We start from the raw sequence: 16028 nt of genomic DNA, 5'->3' as shown, positions 1-16028 counted from the left end.
CCTTTCCCCCACACCTCGAGCCCTATGGACAACCTTTCACAGGCCCAGACAGGGGTCAGGTCGTCGGCCAGGCCTTTTCCAACCCCCAAATCAATGGGAAGGCCTGTGCAGCTTGGGGAGCTTCGGGGGCTGCAAGTGGGGATGTGCAGCTGAAGGGCGTCCCCGTCTCTCACTCCTGCTCCCGGCTGTCCCCGGGTTGGCTCACTAAGAATTGCCTGTACCGTGTCTTCCAGCCATGATGTGTTTCAACGCCTCCTCTGCTGAAGTCTCTAAGGGGACAATGCCAGTGTTCAACGGCACCGGTGAGTGACCCACAACCACTTGGTGGGGGAGCAGTGCTGGGGGGTCGGTGCGGCCTCTCCAGCCGGCCACCCACTAAGCCCCCCTCTCTCCTCTGCAGAGTACTGCCAGAAAGTTGCCCCCGAAGGCTACAGCCAGTTCTACTTCCCTAACCTCACCAAGTCTGGCTTCTCCTGCATCTCCAACTGCACCAAGAGCACCCCCGGCTTCATTAACTGCAACTACGGGCAGTGCCAGTTGACGAAAGCCGGCCCCCAGTGCATGTGAGTTGTGCGCATACACGCCCTTGCACACACGCACACTCGTGCAAATGCATGCACATGAGCTTATGCACACACGTGCGCACACACACACGCCCTCCTGCGTGTCGAGTTCACGGAATCATTTTGACCAACCCCCAAGAAACCCCAACTGCTTCGGAAATGTCAGGCCGAGCCATCTCATTTCGACCCGACTCCAGGCTGCTTTGGGTTCCGTTCTGGGCACTTTACCAGAAGCAAAGGAGGACTGGACTTGCAAAGCAGCTGGAGGAGGTGCCCTCCTGGTAACCCTTAAGCCCAAGGATGAGGGGGAAATGCCCTGGGGTCCGGCAGGTCAATTCTCCCCTCTGCTGGACATAGACTTGTAGGACTGGAAGGGACCTCGGGAGGGCGTGTACTCCAGTCCCTTGCACTCATGCCAGGACTAAAAATTATCTCCATCCCTGACAGGGGTTTTCCTGGGGAAGAGAGTTTTGAATTTGGGTCTGTAGCACTGCAGGGGAGAGGCGATGGGCTATTCCCATGTGGGGCCTTCTCGGGCTCTCCTGGTGCAGTTGTTCCACATTGTATAAATAATTAACTAGCAATTGGAGAAGGGATTTGAACTCGGGCCTTCCACAGCTGACCGAGGGGCCCCAACCACCAGGCTCTAGAGTCATTCTCGCCTGCTTTCACTGTCTCGGTGACTATTAATTGTCGTTATGAATGACGGCCCCGGCACCCTCTCCTCCTCCTCCTCCTCCAGCTGCCTTGTGACACTCATCCTCTTTTGCTTCTGTTACAAACACCCAACCGAGAAATGAAAAATGTCGGGTCAGGTCACAGAGGTTTTGTTTCCTACTTTTCCATTTGACCCCCGCAATTTTGGGACCAACTCAGCTTTGGCTCGATCCAAAACAATTATTTCTATTTTGTATTTGCTCAAGTGGCCGTTGAACTGGAAAACCCATGATTGGGATAGCACAGTCTGCCTGGGATAGCTAAGAGTTGGGATAGTTAAGTCCCAGGCAGACTGCGAAGAGCTACAAAAGGATCTCTCAAAACTGGGTGACTGGGCAACAAAATGGCAGATGAAATTCAATGTTGATAAATGAAAGTAACACACATGGGAAAATATAATCCCAGCTATACATATAAAATGATGGGGTCTAAATTAGCTGTTACCACTCAAGAAAGATCTTGGCGTCCTTGTGGAGAGTTTTCTGAAAACATTCAGTCAATGTGCAGGGCAGTCAAAAAAGCGAACAGAATGTTGGGAATCATGAAGAAAGGGATAGAGAATTAGACAGAAAATATCATGTTGCCTCTCTATAAATCCATGGTACCCCCACATCTTGAATACTGCGTGCAGATGTGGTCACCCCATCTCAAAAAAAACATATTGGAATTGGAAAAGGAACAGAAAAGAGCAACAAAAATGATTAGGGGTATGGAACAGCTGCCCTATGAGGAAATGTTAATAAGTCTGGGACCCTTCAGCTTGGAAAAGAGTTGGCTAAAGGGGGATATAATACAGGTCTCTAAAATCATGACACATGTGGAGAAAGTAAATAAGGAAGTGTTGTTTACTTCCTCTCATAACATAAGAACTACGGGCCACCCAATGAAATTAATAGGGAGCAGGTTTAAAACAAACAAAAGGAAGTATTTTTTCACACAATACACAGTCAATCTGTGGAACTCCTCGCCAAAGGATGTTGTGAAGACCAAGACTATACCAGGGCTAAAAAGAACTAGATAGGTTCATGGAGGATAGGTCCATCGATGGCTATTAGCAGGATGGGCAGGAATGGTGTCCCTGGCCTCTGTTTGCCAGGAGCTGGGAATGGGCGACAGGGGATGGGTCAGTTGATGATTCCCTGTTCTGTTCATTCCCAATGGGGCACCTGGCATTGGCCACTGTCAGAAGACAGGATACTGGGCTAGACTGACCCAGGATGGACGTTCTTATGTTCTTATGACTCGGATCCATGCAGAAGGACCCGGGCACAGCCGGGATCACTCACTGGAGATGGAGAGTCCAGACTGGATGGGGGACCCCAGGGAAGTGGCTCCAGGGACAGGATGGAGTAGGACGGGGAAGGGGCTGGGGTGGGGCTGTTCTCACCCCCTGTGTCTCCCCCACAGCTGCTCAGAGCAGGAGTTGTACTGGTACCCCACCGAGCGCTGTGCCACCCGCATCAGTAAATTGGGCATTGGTCTGGGCATGGCCATTGCAGTGCTGGTGATCGTGAGTGCGGTCCTCGGTGTCTTTCTATTCAGAGCCAAGAGGATGAAAAACCAGTTCAGGTAACTGGGCCGGGAACACATGGGTGGGCACAGCCTGCAACTGAGATGGTGTGAGCCTGTGGTTAGAGCATGGGACTCAGTACCAGAGCTCCTGGGTTCTCTCCCTGGCTCTGGGAGGAGAGTGGGGGTCTGATGGATTAGAGCAGGGGGCTGGGAGCCAGGACCCCTGGGTTCCCTCCCTGGCTCTGGGAGGAGAGGGTTGGGGAGGGAGTCCTGGTGGATTAAAGCAGAGGGGCTGGGAGTCCAGACGCCTGGGCTCTATTCCAAGCTCTGCCCACCATGTGTGTACCAAGTGGGGATAATGTCCTTTCCCGGGGCAGAGGGTGGGTCGTGAGGCTCCGCCGAGGAAGGTTTGCTGTGAGCTCTGAGGGGCCCCGGTATCCACAGTGGGGGTTGGGGTTGCTCTGAGTCAGACCCTCGCCCCTTCGACTCCGGGGCAGGTGCAGAAGGTGGGATCAGAGGGGCTGCCCCACAGCCATGGGGCAGAGGGAGGTCGAGTCAGATGCCCTGGGGGGCCCAGTGGGGTGGTGGAAACCTCTGCCACCTGCCCGAGGGACCCCGTGCACCAAGTGGCCCGGCGCTGACAGGCGCGGCTGTCACTGCTCCCCCCACAGCCTGCACTCGGACGATGACAGCGTTGAGAAGTGGTACGAGAACGACTACAGCGAATGGAACACTGCCGGGAGCTTCTGCATCAGGAATGAAGGAGCCGACTCTGACAAAGGTAACGCTGGATCCAACCTGGGCTGGGCGAGACGGGCTGGTGGGAACCCCTGGGCCAACGACAGCGGCCCACGGAGACCAGATCAGCACCGTCAGCGTGGGAGAGTGGGTCAAGGGACTCCTTCGAGGGGGTTGGGGTCCTGGCCGTGCGTCTGCCAGCCGAATCCTCCACCTTCTAACCCTGCTCTCTCGCCAGGTTCGGACGGCACCGGCTCCTTCAAGGTTAACATGGAATCCGTCGACACCTCTCTCCCGGTAGGTTCAGCCATATCGGTCCCCTCCTCCTCCCGCCTGCAGCTGCCCACGGGCAGCACATTCTGCTCTGGATGGGAGACAGGAGCATTAGGGAGCTATTGGCTGGCTAAGTCACTCCGGTGCACAACTAACCTGTTGGCAGCCCGGAGAGAGACGCGTCCCTTTCCGGATGGGGGCCTCTCTCCTGGGAAGCTGGGACTCTGCAGAAGATTTTAGGGGGGCTGGATAATCAGCCGAATGCAAGCTCCCGGTGCGACGCTGTGGCCAAAAGGGCCAATGCGACCCTGGGATGCATAAAGAGGGGCAGGACATGGGTGATTTTTACCTTTGAATTTGGCCTGGGTGCAACCGCTGCTGGAACCAAAAAGAAAGAGGGTTTTTGGGGTGGTGGTGGGTTTTTTCAATGGAAAAAAACAGATGGGAAATGAAATGAAGAAAAGTAAAAATATCCCCCCACCCCTCCCTCAAAAAAACGTGAATGGGAATGAAAACTTCCTCACCAATATCGTCACTTAAGAACACGGATGTGTTGGCCATTTTGTGACCAGCTCTGCTTATGATCCCTCCCCCCACCTCTCGCCATCCCAGGTGCACATCCAGAGGCCGGAGATTGTCGTAACCCAGCTGTGAGCCGGTCCAGGCCCCCAGGGCACTAGGGAGGAGCGGGGGATGCAGCCTGAGGTACCACGGACCCCCGGAGAAGAGCAGAAATGTTTCCACACTGCAACCCAGGGAGGATGGAGGAGGGCCAGGAGGGGAGGCCAGGCAGCACAGGGGCTGGACAGCTGCAGGGCATCATCTTCGGGGAGTCTCCTCGCCTCAAACATCCTCCTCCCTCAGCGACCACCCTCCACATCTGCCCGGTCCCCAGTCCCGGCTCCCCTGTCTGGGACACCAGGGCCCTGCTGCTGGGGTGTCAGTGGCGCTGCCTGATGGCCCCCCTCAGCCCCCAGGAATGGTTACTGAGATGGGGTTCTGGAGGAACCGATTCTCTTCTCGCCCCTGTGAAAATCAGGAGTAACTCTGCTGGGGCAAATTCCCCTCTCGCTCCCCCATTGTAAATCAGGAGTAACTCTGCTGGGGCAAATTCCCCTCTCGCTCCCCCATTGTAAATCAGGAGTAACTCTGCTGGGGTCTATGAGGCTGTTCCCCCCCCCCCCGCGCTTGCCCTGGTGTAGCACAGGGAACGTGAGCTCAGAATCAGGCCCCTCCAGCGGGGGTGTTCGCCCTGCCCCTGGCGGGATGGGAGCTTTAGCGGTTCCAGAGGCTGATTCTGCAGCAACAGCCCAGCCGATCTCCGCAGGCACGATGCAGATTTTCCCGTCCGCCTCCACCCTCGCCCCGCCGACCCCAGCACAAGGGCCAGCCTTAGGGAAAACGATGCCATGGGTGAGTGTGTATTTTGGTGTTGCAGGCTCCCACTGCTTCCCCGGGCTCCCCACATATCCCCCCTGCCTCCACAACCTCCCCCAGCTCCCCACCCATCCCCCTGGCTCCCATGGCCTCCCCACCCATCTCCCTGGCCCCCACTGCCTCCCCCAGCTCCCCACACATCCCCCCCGGCCCCTGCTGCTTTCCCAGGCTCCCCACCCATCCCCCCTACCCCCACTGCCTCCCCCAGCTCCCCACCCATCTCCCCTGCCCCCACTGCTTCCTCCAGCTCCCCAACCATCCCACTGCCTCCCCAGGCTCCTCACACATCCTCCCAGCCCCCGCTACCTCCCTGGGTTTCCCACCCATCCCACCTGCCCCTGCTGCCTCCCTGAGGTCCCCCTGCCATTTTCCTGAGCTTCCATCCACAGCCTCACACCCCAGGCACACCCCTCTCCTTGCCTCTTGACCGCGGCATCCCAGTGCTTAATTTGTGAAACCGCAGCACCTCTGGGCTCCTGGCCAGCAGTCACCACTCTCCAGCCACCCAGCCCTGAAGGCAGCGCCGCTGCCCACAGCAGCGCAGAAGGAAGGGTGGCAATACCATGCCAATGCCACCTGTCCTTGTGAGCTGCTGCTGGCAGCGACGCTGCCTTCCGTCCTGGGCACCCCGCCAGCAGCCACAGCTCTCCAGCCGCCCAGCTGATGCTTAATTTGTGCCGGGGCTAAACCCTTAGCACCACTTTCATTACAAATTAAACACCGCGGTGCCCCCTGACCCCAGCGCCCTGGGCCGTCGCCCACATCGCCCACCCCTGAGGCTGGCCCTGCTCAGCACATGCACTTTAGCTCACGTCTGGCACCTGTCCCGGCCCAGTTAAGGCTGGTGAGTGTCGTCCGCAGCCCACAGGGATGGGTCTCGGGTGGGGAGGGCATGTCCCTCGTCCTGCTCTCGCACTCTGTCGCTCTTTTAATGAGAAGTCTTGATTCTGCAATAAAATGATGATGATTGATGATGCCTTCGTATTGTTGTTCTTTCAGCACACACACCCCATCCATGGTGTGCTAGTGACTGCCCAGGCAGCCCCTGCCCAGAGGACACCCCTGCCCCTGCAGGAAGGACGGGCAAGCTGCCAGAGGCTGGCGGGAAGGGGCACAAGAAAGGGGAATCCTCAAACAAGAAAACCCTGCAAGCCACGGGGCAGAGACGAGTCTCCCAGCGGGATTTCAAGGGGCAGGGGCCCTGCAGGGGATCTCAGCGGGCAGGGCCAGCTCCAGGCACCAGTTTGCCAAGCAGGTGCTTGGGGCGGCCACTCCGGAGAGGGGCGGCAGGTCCAGCTATTCGGTGGCAATTCGGCGGACGGTCCCTCACTCCCGCTCGGAGCGAAGGACCTCCCACCGAATTGCCACCACAGATCGCGATCGCAGGTTTTTTGGGTTTTGGGGGGGTGGGGGTTGCGCCGCTTGGGGCGGCAAAAACCCTGGAGCCGGCCCTGTCAGCAAGCCTGCTCCAGGCTGGGGGGTGGCTTGAGAAGATAGGGCCCCTGCCATGCACAGAGGGACCGAGGTATGGAGGGGCTGGGGCCTGGGGTAGGTGCATGAAGCTTCACTAAACCAGAGAGGAGCAGGCGTAGAGCTCTGAAGGGGGTAGAAGTCCCAGGGCCTCGCTACGCTAGGTGCTGTATGTTATTTATGAGGTATATTATGGTAGCGCTTCGGCACCCCTCTTGTGGCTGCAGCCCCCATGGTGCTAGGAGCTGCACAGACTCAGAACAAAGAGCCGCTGTCCACCCCACAGAGCCGGTAAGCGCAGTCTCAGCCGAGTGGCCCCCGAGGGAGCCGGCCAGACCAGTGCCTGAGGACGAGAGGGGCTGATACAGAGCAGGGGTCTCCGCACACCAGCGGCCTCCCTGCTGGCGAGTTCTGGGTGGGCACCAGGGTGTGGGAGCATTTTAAGGAGGGTCCGACATGGTCTCTGCCCCTTCCTGGGGGTCAGTCGGCCCTGCACCTTTATCAAGCCCAGCTGGGAATGGAGCGGGTTTTGTGGGAGGGGCGGTGGGAATCTGGCTGGGGGGCAGGGCCGGCTCTAGGATTTTTGCCGCCCAAAGCAAAAACAATTTTGGCCGCCCCCCCCTTATTTAATTACCCCACCCCCGGCCCCGCCTCAACTCCGCCCCTTCCCCAAATCCCCAGCCCTGCCTCCTCCCCCCAGGCTCTCAAGCCTAGGAGGGAGGGAGAGAAGCGGCGCCCGCGCCGTGGCCACTCGGAATCTCCCCCTCCCTCCCAGGTTTGAGAGCCTCCGCTCTTCCATGACTTGGAGCTGAAGTTGGTGAGTTTCTCCTCAGCAGCGATACACTCCAGGTGCCTTTTATGAGCCCCTTCCTCAGCTTCCTTCTTCCTTTCAGCAGCTTCTCTCTGTATCTTGGCTCCCTTCTGCTTTTCCAGCCATCGACTGTCTGCTAGGTTCTGTTCATGCTCAGATTGCAGTTTACTTGCTGCCTTTTGCATTCCAACCTTTTCTGCAGCTTCTGTTGTGCCAGGTAAGGGCTGTGCTCCTGCCCCGGATCACTGGCCATGAACAGATCTCTCAGTTCTTCATTTGTAGCGTCTTTCTAAAGCGTATCCCCTTCTCTGAACACACATCTTCCAGGGCTTTCTGGTCAGGTCCCTCCTATGCTCTTTGCTCACCCATTGCAACTGCTCTTTCACCCACCAAACTCTCAATCCCAAAATTCCAATGTGGATAGTGTGGGGTTCTGACCCAAAGCTTCATTGCCCTGGTTGTGTGGCTCCTGCCGACTATGCCACTGTAGTGATGCTGGCTTTGGTGGGACCCACCTGAGAGTATTAATTCAGGACAAATTGCTTAGAGCAGGGCAGTTACAGCCCAAAGTTGGGTGTCCTTTATTATTATTATTATTATTATTACAGAGAGGACTTTGGTTTTACCCCACTGGCTAACCATAAGTCACACAAGCAATTCCCTTAGACACTCCAGTTTCCCAGTATTGCCACCGGCACCGCTCCTTATGGGGATGACTGTTTATGAAAACTGATACCCCAGTAAAAGAAAAAAAAGGTTCTTCTGATCCCAAAGGACCAAGCCCCAGACCCAAGTCAAATGATAACTTAGATCTTACCCAAAACACACGCTTATAGCCAATTCTTATTAACTAAACTAAAATTTATTAAAAAAGAAAAGAGAGAGAGTGTTGGTTAAAAGATCAATATACAGACAGACTTGAGTTCAATTTATTGAGGTCCAGTTACATAACAGAGATGGTGAGTTTGTAGTTGCCAAAAGTTCTTTTAGAAATAGTCCAGAGGTTATAGTCCAATGTCCATATTCAGGGTGACTCCAGTCAGTGACTGGGGATCTCAATTCTTATGGTGTAGGTTTTCCCCTTGAAATCCAAAGCAGATCTGAGATGAAGCAGGATCGTGTCCCAGGGTTCTTATACATTTCCAGCAGCCATTTGGCCTGAGAAAACAATAAACTTAACTCTCCTTCTCCCAAACATCCTGGCAATTAGCACAGGGTCATTTATCCATTGAACAGTTCAGATACAGGTTACCACAACCTTCAAAGAGACATAGAGGCAATAATACTATTTCCCTCAAGTGTCTTCCTAAATGTTAATATTCCTTTTTTGGTCTTTGAATCAAAGCTATAGCAATAGACAAGACTTGTTTGCTGACATCACAAGACCTGAGCAAACATCTCCCTTCTACCTCTAACAATGCCGGCTGCATGTCAAAGCTCTATTCCTTTACATACCTTCCTAACAAGTCTTTGGAAGTTTGGCCATGAGTCAGGTCAGTGGGTGAGTTAATTAACTCTTTCTGGCCCTGTCACCTTTCAATGAGATATTATATTACACTCATAACGTCACATAAGTAGAAACTGGATCCTTGAAGAAATGGAACAGCAGGTGTCGCTCTTGCTTGCCCTGAATGATGTTAACAGAGTAACGCAAAAATCTCCAGGCGGTTACAAGTAACTGAAATCTTGCATCCAAGCTACACCAGGGCTTGGAAAGATTCGATTTTTATCCATATGTGTCAGTAAACAGCGCTTTCAGCGCATACACACAAATCAAGTACATGTTGATTATTGATGGAAATATTTTCCAGAGATGCAAAGCAGGAGAAATGCTGCTTGGGAACCAATCAGAGCTTCACGTCAGGATATTTCAACACAGGGTGGTGACAATTTGTGCTTTAACAGTTATCAAGGTTCAGTTTATATCTCAACGTCGATTGTCATTAACTAATTATCTGACCCCCCGCCCCCATCTCCCACAAGTGTGCAAATTAAAATAGTTAACAATGGAACACAACGCTTAAAACCCATGCTTTTGCACCACTGGAATTTGAATTTGATAAAATTGGGAGGGCGGGGAGCAGAGTTTTAAAATAAACATGGATAATATCCGTCGTAATTCTGACACAAAAATTGAATCTGCCATGCCTGGCTCGACTCCAAGAACTGACGTGGCCATTAAGCTATTCATGAGTATTGTAGTTAAGCGAAGTTATTCAGGAGTGTATCTAGGTGCTCTGACTTTACAGGCTACACCTCGGCCCAGGTCAGCGGCATCCGTAGCGCTAGGTGGCGTCCTCGGGGTATGTGGGGGGGGGGTTGCCACCCAAAGTTACGCTGCAACCTGATCATTGTCACGCGTGTAAAGACTTCGGTTTAATGGTCGCATGCTTGGATGCTGCTGCTGACTGGGCCCTGCCAGGCATGGAGGTAGCGCTGCTGGGGAAACTGAGGCAGGAGCTCAGGGATAGCCCTTCAAGCACCACGATGCTTGAAAGAAATCCAGACAGCTTAATGGCTGTGTAGCAGGGCAGTCACCCCGCTCCAGCCCTGAAGGGGTTAAAACCACCTGGGAAAGGGCTGGCCCTGGGAACCAATAGGCTTGGCTGATCGGGGAAGCGGCCACAGCTGGGACCATGCCCCAATCAGGGTACCGCTGGCCCTATAAAAGGGCTGTGAGCAAAGTCTCTCTCTAGCTGTGGAAAGAGATGGGCCTGGGAGCTGAGCAAGGGCTGGGGAAAGGCCAGAGGAGCTGGGGAGCTCCGGCCTGGAAAACCCCCAGGCTGGGAAGGGTACTGGGCTTGCAGAGGTGCAGCCCAGGGTAGGCAAAGGCAGCAGGTTCAACCCCCCTTGCCGATGAGGAGTGGTTTACAGACGGTGTCTGCCCCAGGGAGCGGGGGCTAGACGATGATGGCAGTAGCCACTGAGGCAAGGTGGGGATAGAGGGTTGGGGGTTCCCCTGGGTGGGGAGACCCAGAGTGCGGGGCTACTGCCAGGGGGCAGCACCCCAAGGTAAAGAGGCACCGGGGTCTGGGAGGGACATGGGGGCCAGCGGCAGGTGAGACACCGTCCTGCAGAGGGCGCTCTGAGAGTTAATTCCTGAGACAACCAGCAGGTGAGTCGCGCAGCGCTGCAGTCTGGCACTCGAACAAATTGCCCAGCCAGGCTGTGAGATCTCCACACTGGAGCTTTTTAAGAGCAGGTGAGACAAACACTTGTCAGGGATGGGCCAGCTATTACGTGGGCCTCTGTGCAGGGCACTGGACGAGATGGACAACTGAGGTCCCTTCTGGTCTGACATGCCTCTGATACAGCAGGAGCTCTCACGCCGACACAAGCACAGGGAGAAAACATACACTCTGTGTCCCCAGCTCTGCAAAGGGGGGCTGGTGGGTTAGAGCAGGGGGGGCTGGGAGCCAGGACTCCTGGGTTCTCTCCCTGTGCCTGGCATGGCTGGTGCTAGTGTAAGGGGACTGTTGCCCCCTTACTAACACTCAGTGGGGTGTTTTGGTTGCTAGCTCCCAGCACTAAAAGGGGAAGGGTCGATGGCAAATCAGGAGCCTGAGACTGACAGTCCCCAGGGGCAATGGGGAGAGGCCAATGCTCCAGATCAGCCTGATTGACAGGGCGGGCAGCTAATCAGGGAGTCAGGAGGCCGGGGGGGGTCCCGTCCTCTGTGTGAGCTGGACTGGCCTGGGTCAGACAGAGTGGGGCCGAGCTAAGGAGAGAGCAGGGGCCGAGCTGAGCTGCTGGGAGCAGAGCTGCAGCCCCAAAGCCAGAGCACGGCCCAGAGAGAGCAGAGCTGCCCTGGGAGCAGAGCTGCAGCAACCAGAGCCAGAGGGGCCAGACAAGCAGCCAGGAAGCAGGTCAGAGCTGGGAGCAGAGTCACAGAAGCAGCCTGCAGAGCAGACCTGTGCTGGGGGTAGAGCTGCAGCAACCAGAGCCAGAGGGGCCAGAGAAGCAGCCCAGGGAGCTGAAGGCAGAGCAGCAGCAGCAGCCGTGCTGAGGCCGAGTGGAGCTGGAGCCGGGGCTGGAGCAGTCCGGAGCTGGGGCTGGGGCAGTCCGGAGCCGTGTGCAGTCCGAGTGTGGTGAGCAGCTGGGGAGAGTGAGGGGGACCCTGGGCAGTGGGCCCAGCACAGGGAGACGCCTCAGCCAAGAGGCCTTGCAGGCCAGACTTGCAGGGGGATCATAACCCTGACCGGGCGGGGGCGACACTGGGAAAAAGTAGGGTTACCATATTTTGTGCCTCCAAATGGAGGACACTCCACGGCCCCCGGTCCCGCCCCCAGCCCCGCCCACACCCCTGCCCAACCCCGCCCCCTCCCCAAAGTCTCCGCCCCCTCCCCTGCTTCCCGCGAATATTTGATTCGCGGGAAGCCTGAAGCAGGTAAGGGGGGCGTGGGGGGAGGAGGCGCGGCCCAGGCTGGCCCCCCGGCGTTTCCAGCCTGGGTCGGCTCGGGCCCTGGGGTGCCGGCCCCGGCCGACCACCCCCGGCCCGCCCAGCACTGCCGGCCCCCGGCGGCCCGGCGCACCCCCCGGCTCCTGGCTCTGCGGGCCCGGCTCCCCGCCGGCCCGGCTGACCCGGCTCCCCACCGGCCCTCCTGACGCGGCTCCCCGCCGGCCGGGATCCCCGCGGGCCCTCCTGACGCGGCTCCCCGCCGGCCGGGATCCCCGCGGGCCCTCCTGACGCGGCTCCCCGCCGGCCGGGATCCCCGCGGGCCCTCCTGACGCGGCTCCCCGCCGGCCGGGATCCCCGCGGGCCCTCCTGACGCGGCTCCCCGCGGGCCGGGATCCCCGCGGGCCCTCCTGACGCGGCTCCCCGCCGGCTTGGGTCCCCGCCGGCCCGGCTGACCCGGCTCCCCGCCGGCTTGGGTCCCCGCCGGCCCGGCTGACCCGGCTCCCCGCCGGCTTGGGTCCCCGCCGGCCCGGCTGACCCGGCTCCCCGCCGGCTTGGGTCCCCGCCGGCCCGGCTGACCCAGCTCCCCGCCGGCTTGGGTCCCCGCCGGCCCGGCTGACCCGGCTCCCCGCCGGCTTGGGTCCCCGCCGGCCCGGCTGACCCGGCTCCCCGCCGGCTTGGGTCCCCGCCGGCCCGGCCGACGCGGCTCCCCGCCGGCCGGGGTCCCCGCGGGCCCGGCTGACCCGGCTCCCCGCCGGCCCGGCTGACCCGGCTCCCCGCGGGCCCGGCCGACCCGGCTCCCCGCCGGCCGGGGTCCCCGCGGGCCCGGCCGACCCGGCTCCCCGCCGGCCGGGGTCCCCGCGGGCCCGGCCGACCCGGCTCCCCGCCGACCCGGCTCCCCGCCGGCCCGGCCGACCCGGCTCCCCGCCGGCCCGGCCGACCCGGCTCCCCGCCGGGCCGGGGTCCCCGCCGGCCCGGCCGACGCGGCTCCCCGCGGGCCCTCCTGACCCGGCTCCCCGCCGGCCGGGGTCCCCGCGGGCCCTCCTGACCCGGCTCCCCGCCGGCCGGGGTCCCCGCGGGCCCTCCTGACCCGGCTCCCCGCCGGCCGGGGTCCCCGCGGGCCCTCCTGACCCGGCTCCCCGCCGGCCGGGATCCCCGCGGGCCCTCCTGACCCGGCTCCCCGCCGGCCGGGGTCCCCGCGGGCCCGGCCGACCCGGCTCCCCGCCGGCCCGGCCGACCCGGCTCCCCGCGGGCCCGGCCGACCCGGCTCCCCGCCGGCCGGGGTCCCCGCCGGCCCGGCCGACCCGGCTCCCTGCCGGCCCGGCTCCCCGCCGGCCCCGCTGACCTCCCGATTTTCCCGGACATGCCCGGCTTTTGGGGATTTCCCCCCGGACGGGGATTTGAGCCCCCAAAAGCCGGACATGTCCGGGAAAATCCAGACGTATGGTAACCCTAGAAAAAGGGTCCTGCCACCTAGAGCCTGAGAGTGTGTGGCCACCACCAGAGCAAGTGTCCAACCCACAGCGTCCCTGCAGCACAGACAGGGCCTGTGAAGGAGCCTGGGACCTACAAGGAACAGACTGAACTGCCCTGACGTTCCAGAGACACTGGTTGTGATGTTCCCGGCCACAGAGCGGGGTGATGTGTTTCCTTTAACCTTTCCCATTTTTCCTTATTCTTTTTTAAAATTAATTGTTAATTAAACAACTTGTATTTGCTTTAAATTGTATGAAATGATCAGTGGGTCAGGGAGGTGCCCAGTGCAGAGAGAGTACCCCGGAGTGGGGACACCCTAGCCCCTGTCCTGGGTGACCACAGCAGGGTTGGGGGTCAAGCCCCCCAGGAATCCTGGGCCCAGCCTTGTCGGGGTTTACGAGGACACTGCCAGACAGGAGAGTGGAAGGGGAGTCCTCAAGGGCAGGGAGGCCTCTGGGTAAAGGAAGTGGGAGCGAGGACTCGGATCCTTTCGCTAGCCCACTTCACCGGGGTAGTGCAGAAGCCAGGAAAGTTCCCCACAATAGCGGGACCATTCCCCCGCTTACATAATTGGCGTCACGAACAGGATCCTATCCACAGGGTCCATCCCATTGGTTTTCTGGTTAAGTTCTAGTAGCATGGTCCGGGCCTAGTTGAGCACCCTACCATGGCTGGAATTGAAGAACTACGAACCCAGTTTGCTGAACTTCAGCGCAGATTATCAGACCAAGCGGAGGCATTACAGCAAGCTAGAACTGAACAGAGAGAAGCCTTATCACTGGCCAAGGCAGTAATAGACCAACAGACAGCAGAAGCTAAGAAACCCCCTCCTATTTATGTCCCACGGGAGCGGAAGGTCACGGAGTTTGGTGGCTTCCTGACTAGATCAGGAGACATTACAGTAGAGGAGTGGGTCAAGTCTGTGAAGGCGGCTCTGCGTGTGCTAAGAGTACCTGAAGAAGATCATGTACACTTCATAGAGGAGCACCTCAAGGGCCAGGCCAAGGCCACAGTAAAGTTCATGGCAGTGGCAGACAAGAAAGATGTGGAAAAGGTATTTGAACTCCTCCTAAAAGTGTATGGAGACAAGGTACCTATTGGAACCCGACTAAAGGAGTTTTTTGAAAGAAAGCAGGAGCTTGGTGAAACTGTCCGGGCATACGCATATGACCTCCAGGAGAGAATGAGCAAAGTGGAGCAGCGAGACCCTCAGCGAGTTCCAGACCCAGATACGGTTCTGAAAGAGCAGTTGGTGCTGGGGCTCCGTGATGACTCCCTCCGACGTGAAATGAAAAGGAGGTTTAAAGAAGAGCCCAGTAAGAAGTTCCATGAACTCATGCAGGCTGCCATTATGTGGTCAGAAGAAGAGGAAGTTCCTGTGGCAGAGGCGGCCAAGCCTAATCCCCATACACGAAGTGGGGGCCTAGTGAATGCAGCTGCTGGGGAAAAGGTCCTGCCCCAAACAGAGCTAACGTTGGAAAGCTTAAGTGAAGCTGTCCAAAAACTGGCGGTCCAACAGGGGGAGATGCTGAAAGTGATGACCGAGTTGATGAAAGAAAAGAATCCCATTAGTATGCCAAAGTATCCAAGGGCACTGGGATCCCGAAGAGCCCCACTGAAGGACGAGCTGGGAAGATACATTTGTTACACTTGTGAAAGGCCAGGGCATACTAGCCGAGAATGTCCACTGAGAAGGAGAACAAAGTCCCAGGCACTCGAAACCAATGGGGCACCAGGAGCAAGTGGTCCCTCTACAGTAGAAGGCCAAGCAGTGGCAGAAGGATTCCTAGGCCTGTCCTTCGTGGAAAATCCCTCTGCATACAGTGTTGAGAGGAACATGGGCAGTGCCAGCATATCTAGCGACTTCTGTAAGCGAGCATTTGGAGACTGTCTAACTGCTGAAGTATGTATAGCAGGGGTGAAGACCAGATGTTTGTTAGATACTGGCTCAGAAGTCACCACCATTACTGAGTCGCATTTTCAAAAATATCTGAAGGACAAGGACCTGACCATGCACAGCACACGGTTTGTACGTCTAACAGCTGTTAATGGACTGGCAATCCCAGTGGTGGGGTGCCTTGAAGCAGACATAGAGTATATGGGCCAGACACTGCCAGGAAAATGCATCTTCATCCTGAAAGACACAGCCTCAAAAAAGAGCCATATAGGAGAAGGAGTCCCAGGGATTCTAGGGATGAACATCATTAGTGAGCTGAAGGAGCTACTCTTACCAGGAAAAGGGACCGGGAGGATGAACTGTCATGAGCAGTCTATGAAGAATGCTGTGCTGAGTAAAGTACTGGCTCGAGAGGAGAGGCAGAGTCTTTCCCTGGGCCCCACAAGGCATATGGGAAATGTTAAAGTGGGCAGAGAACGGAAGACCATTATTCCTCCTTGGAGAGGGAAGATCCTTGACGAACACAGCTGTGTACCAGGAAATGAGCTGCAGGTGACGAGGGAGAAGGGAGGACGAGTTACCTTTCTTCAAGAAAGATGTGATGGGAGACGACGTTCCGCTTGAACTGGAACTGGCAAAGGGCTGATTCCTGCACATGTGGCTAACATAAGGGCGTTGCCAGAGAAGCATCAAGAAGTCTTTTCTAAGAATGAGATGACCGATCATGATGACCAGGTT

General features: G+C 57.7%; 1 protein-coding gene across 1 annotated transcript in view; it reads left to right on the top strand.

The window, feature by feature from the left end:
• The window catches only part of RNASEK (ribonuclease K), a 321727-nt gene extending 310075 nt beyond the window's left edge, over positions 1-11652 (top strand). The window contains exon 3 of the mRNA XM_065570624.1: positions 11305-11652. Within this exon, the coding sequence (XP_065426696.1) occupies positions 11305-11527 (223 nt within the window). The 3' untranslated portion in view covers positions 11528-11652. The remainder of the gene's footprint in view (positions 1-11304) is intronic.
• The last annotated feature ends 4376 nt before the right edge of the window (positions 11653-16028 follow it).

The sequence above is a fragment of the Chrysemys picta genome, chromosome 16 (genome assembly GCF_011386835.1).
Source record: "Chrysemys picta bellii isolate R12L10 chromosome 16, ASM1138683v2, whole genome shotgun sequence".
Lineage (NCBI taxonomy): Eukaryota > Metazoa > Chordata > Testudines > Emydidae > Chrysemys > Chrysemys picta.
The sequence above is the reverse complement of the archived record's forward strand: the minus strand, read 5'-3'. Positions and strand labels throughout refer to the sequence as shown.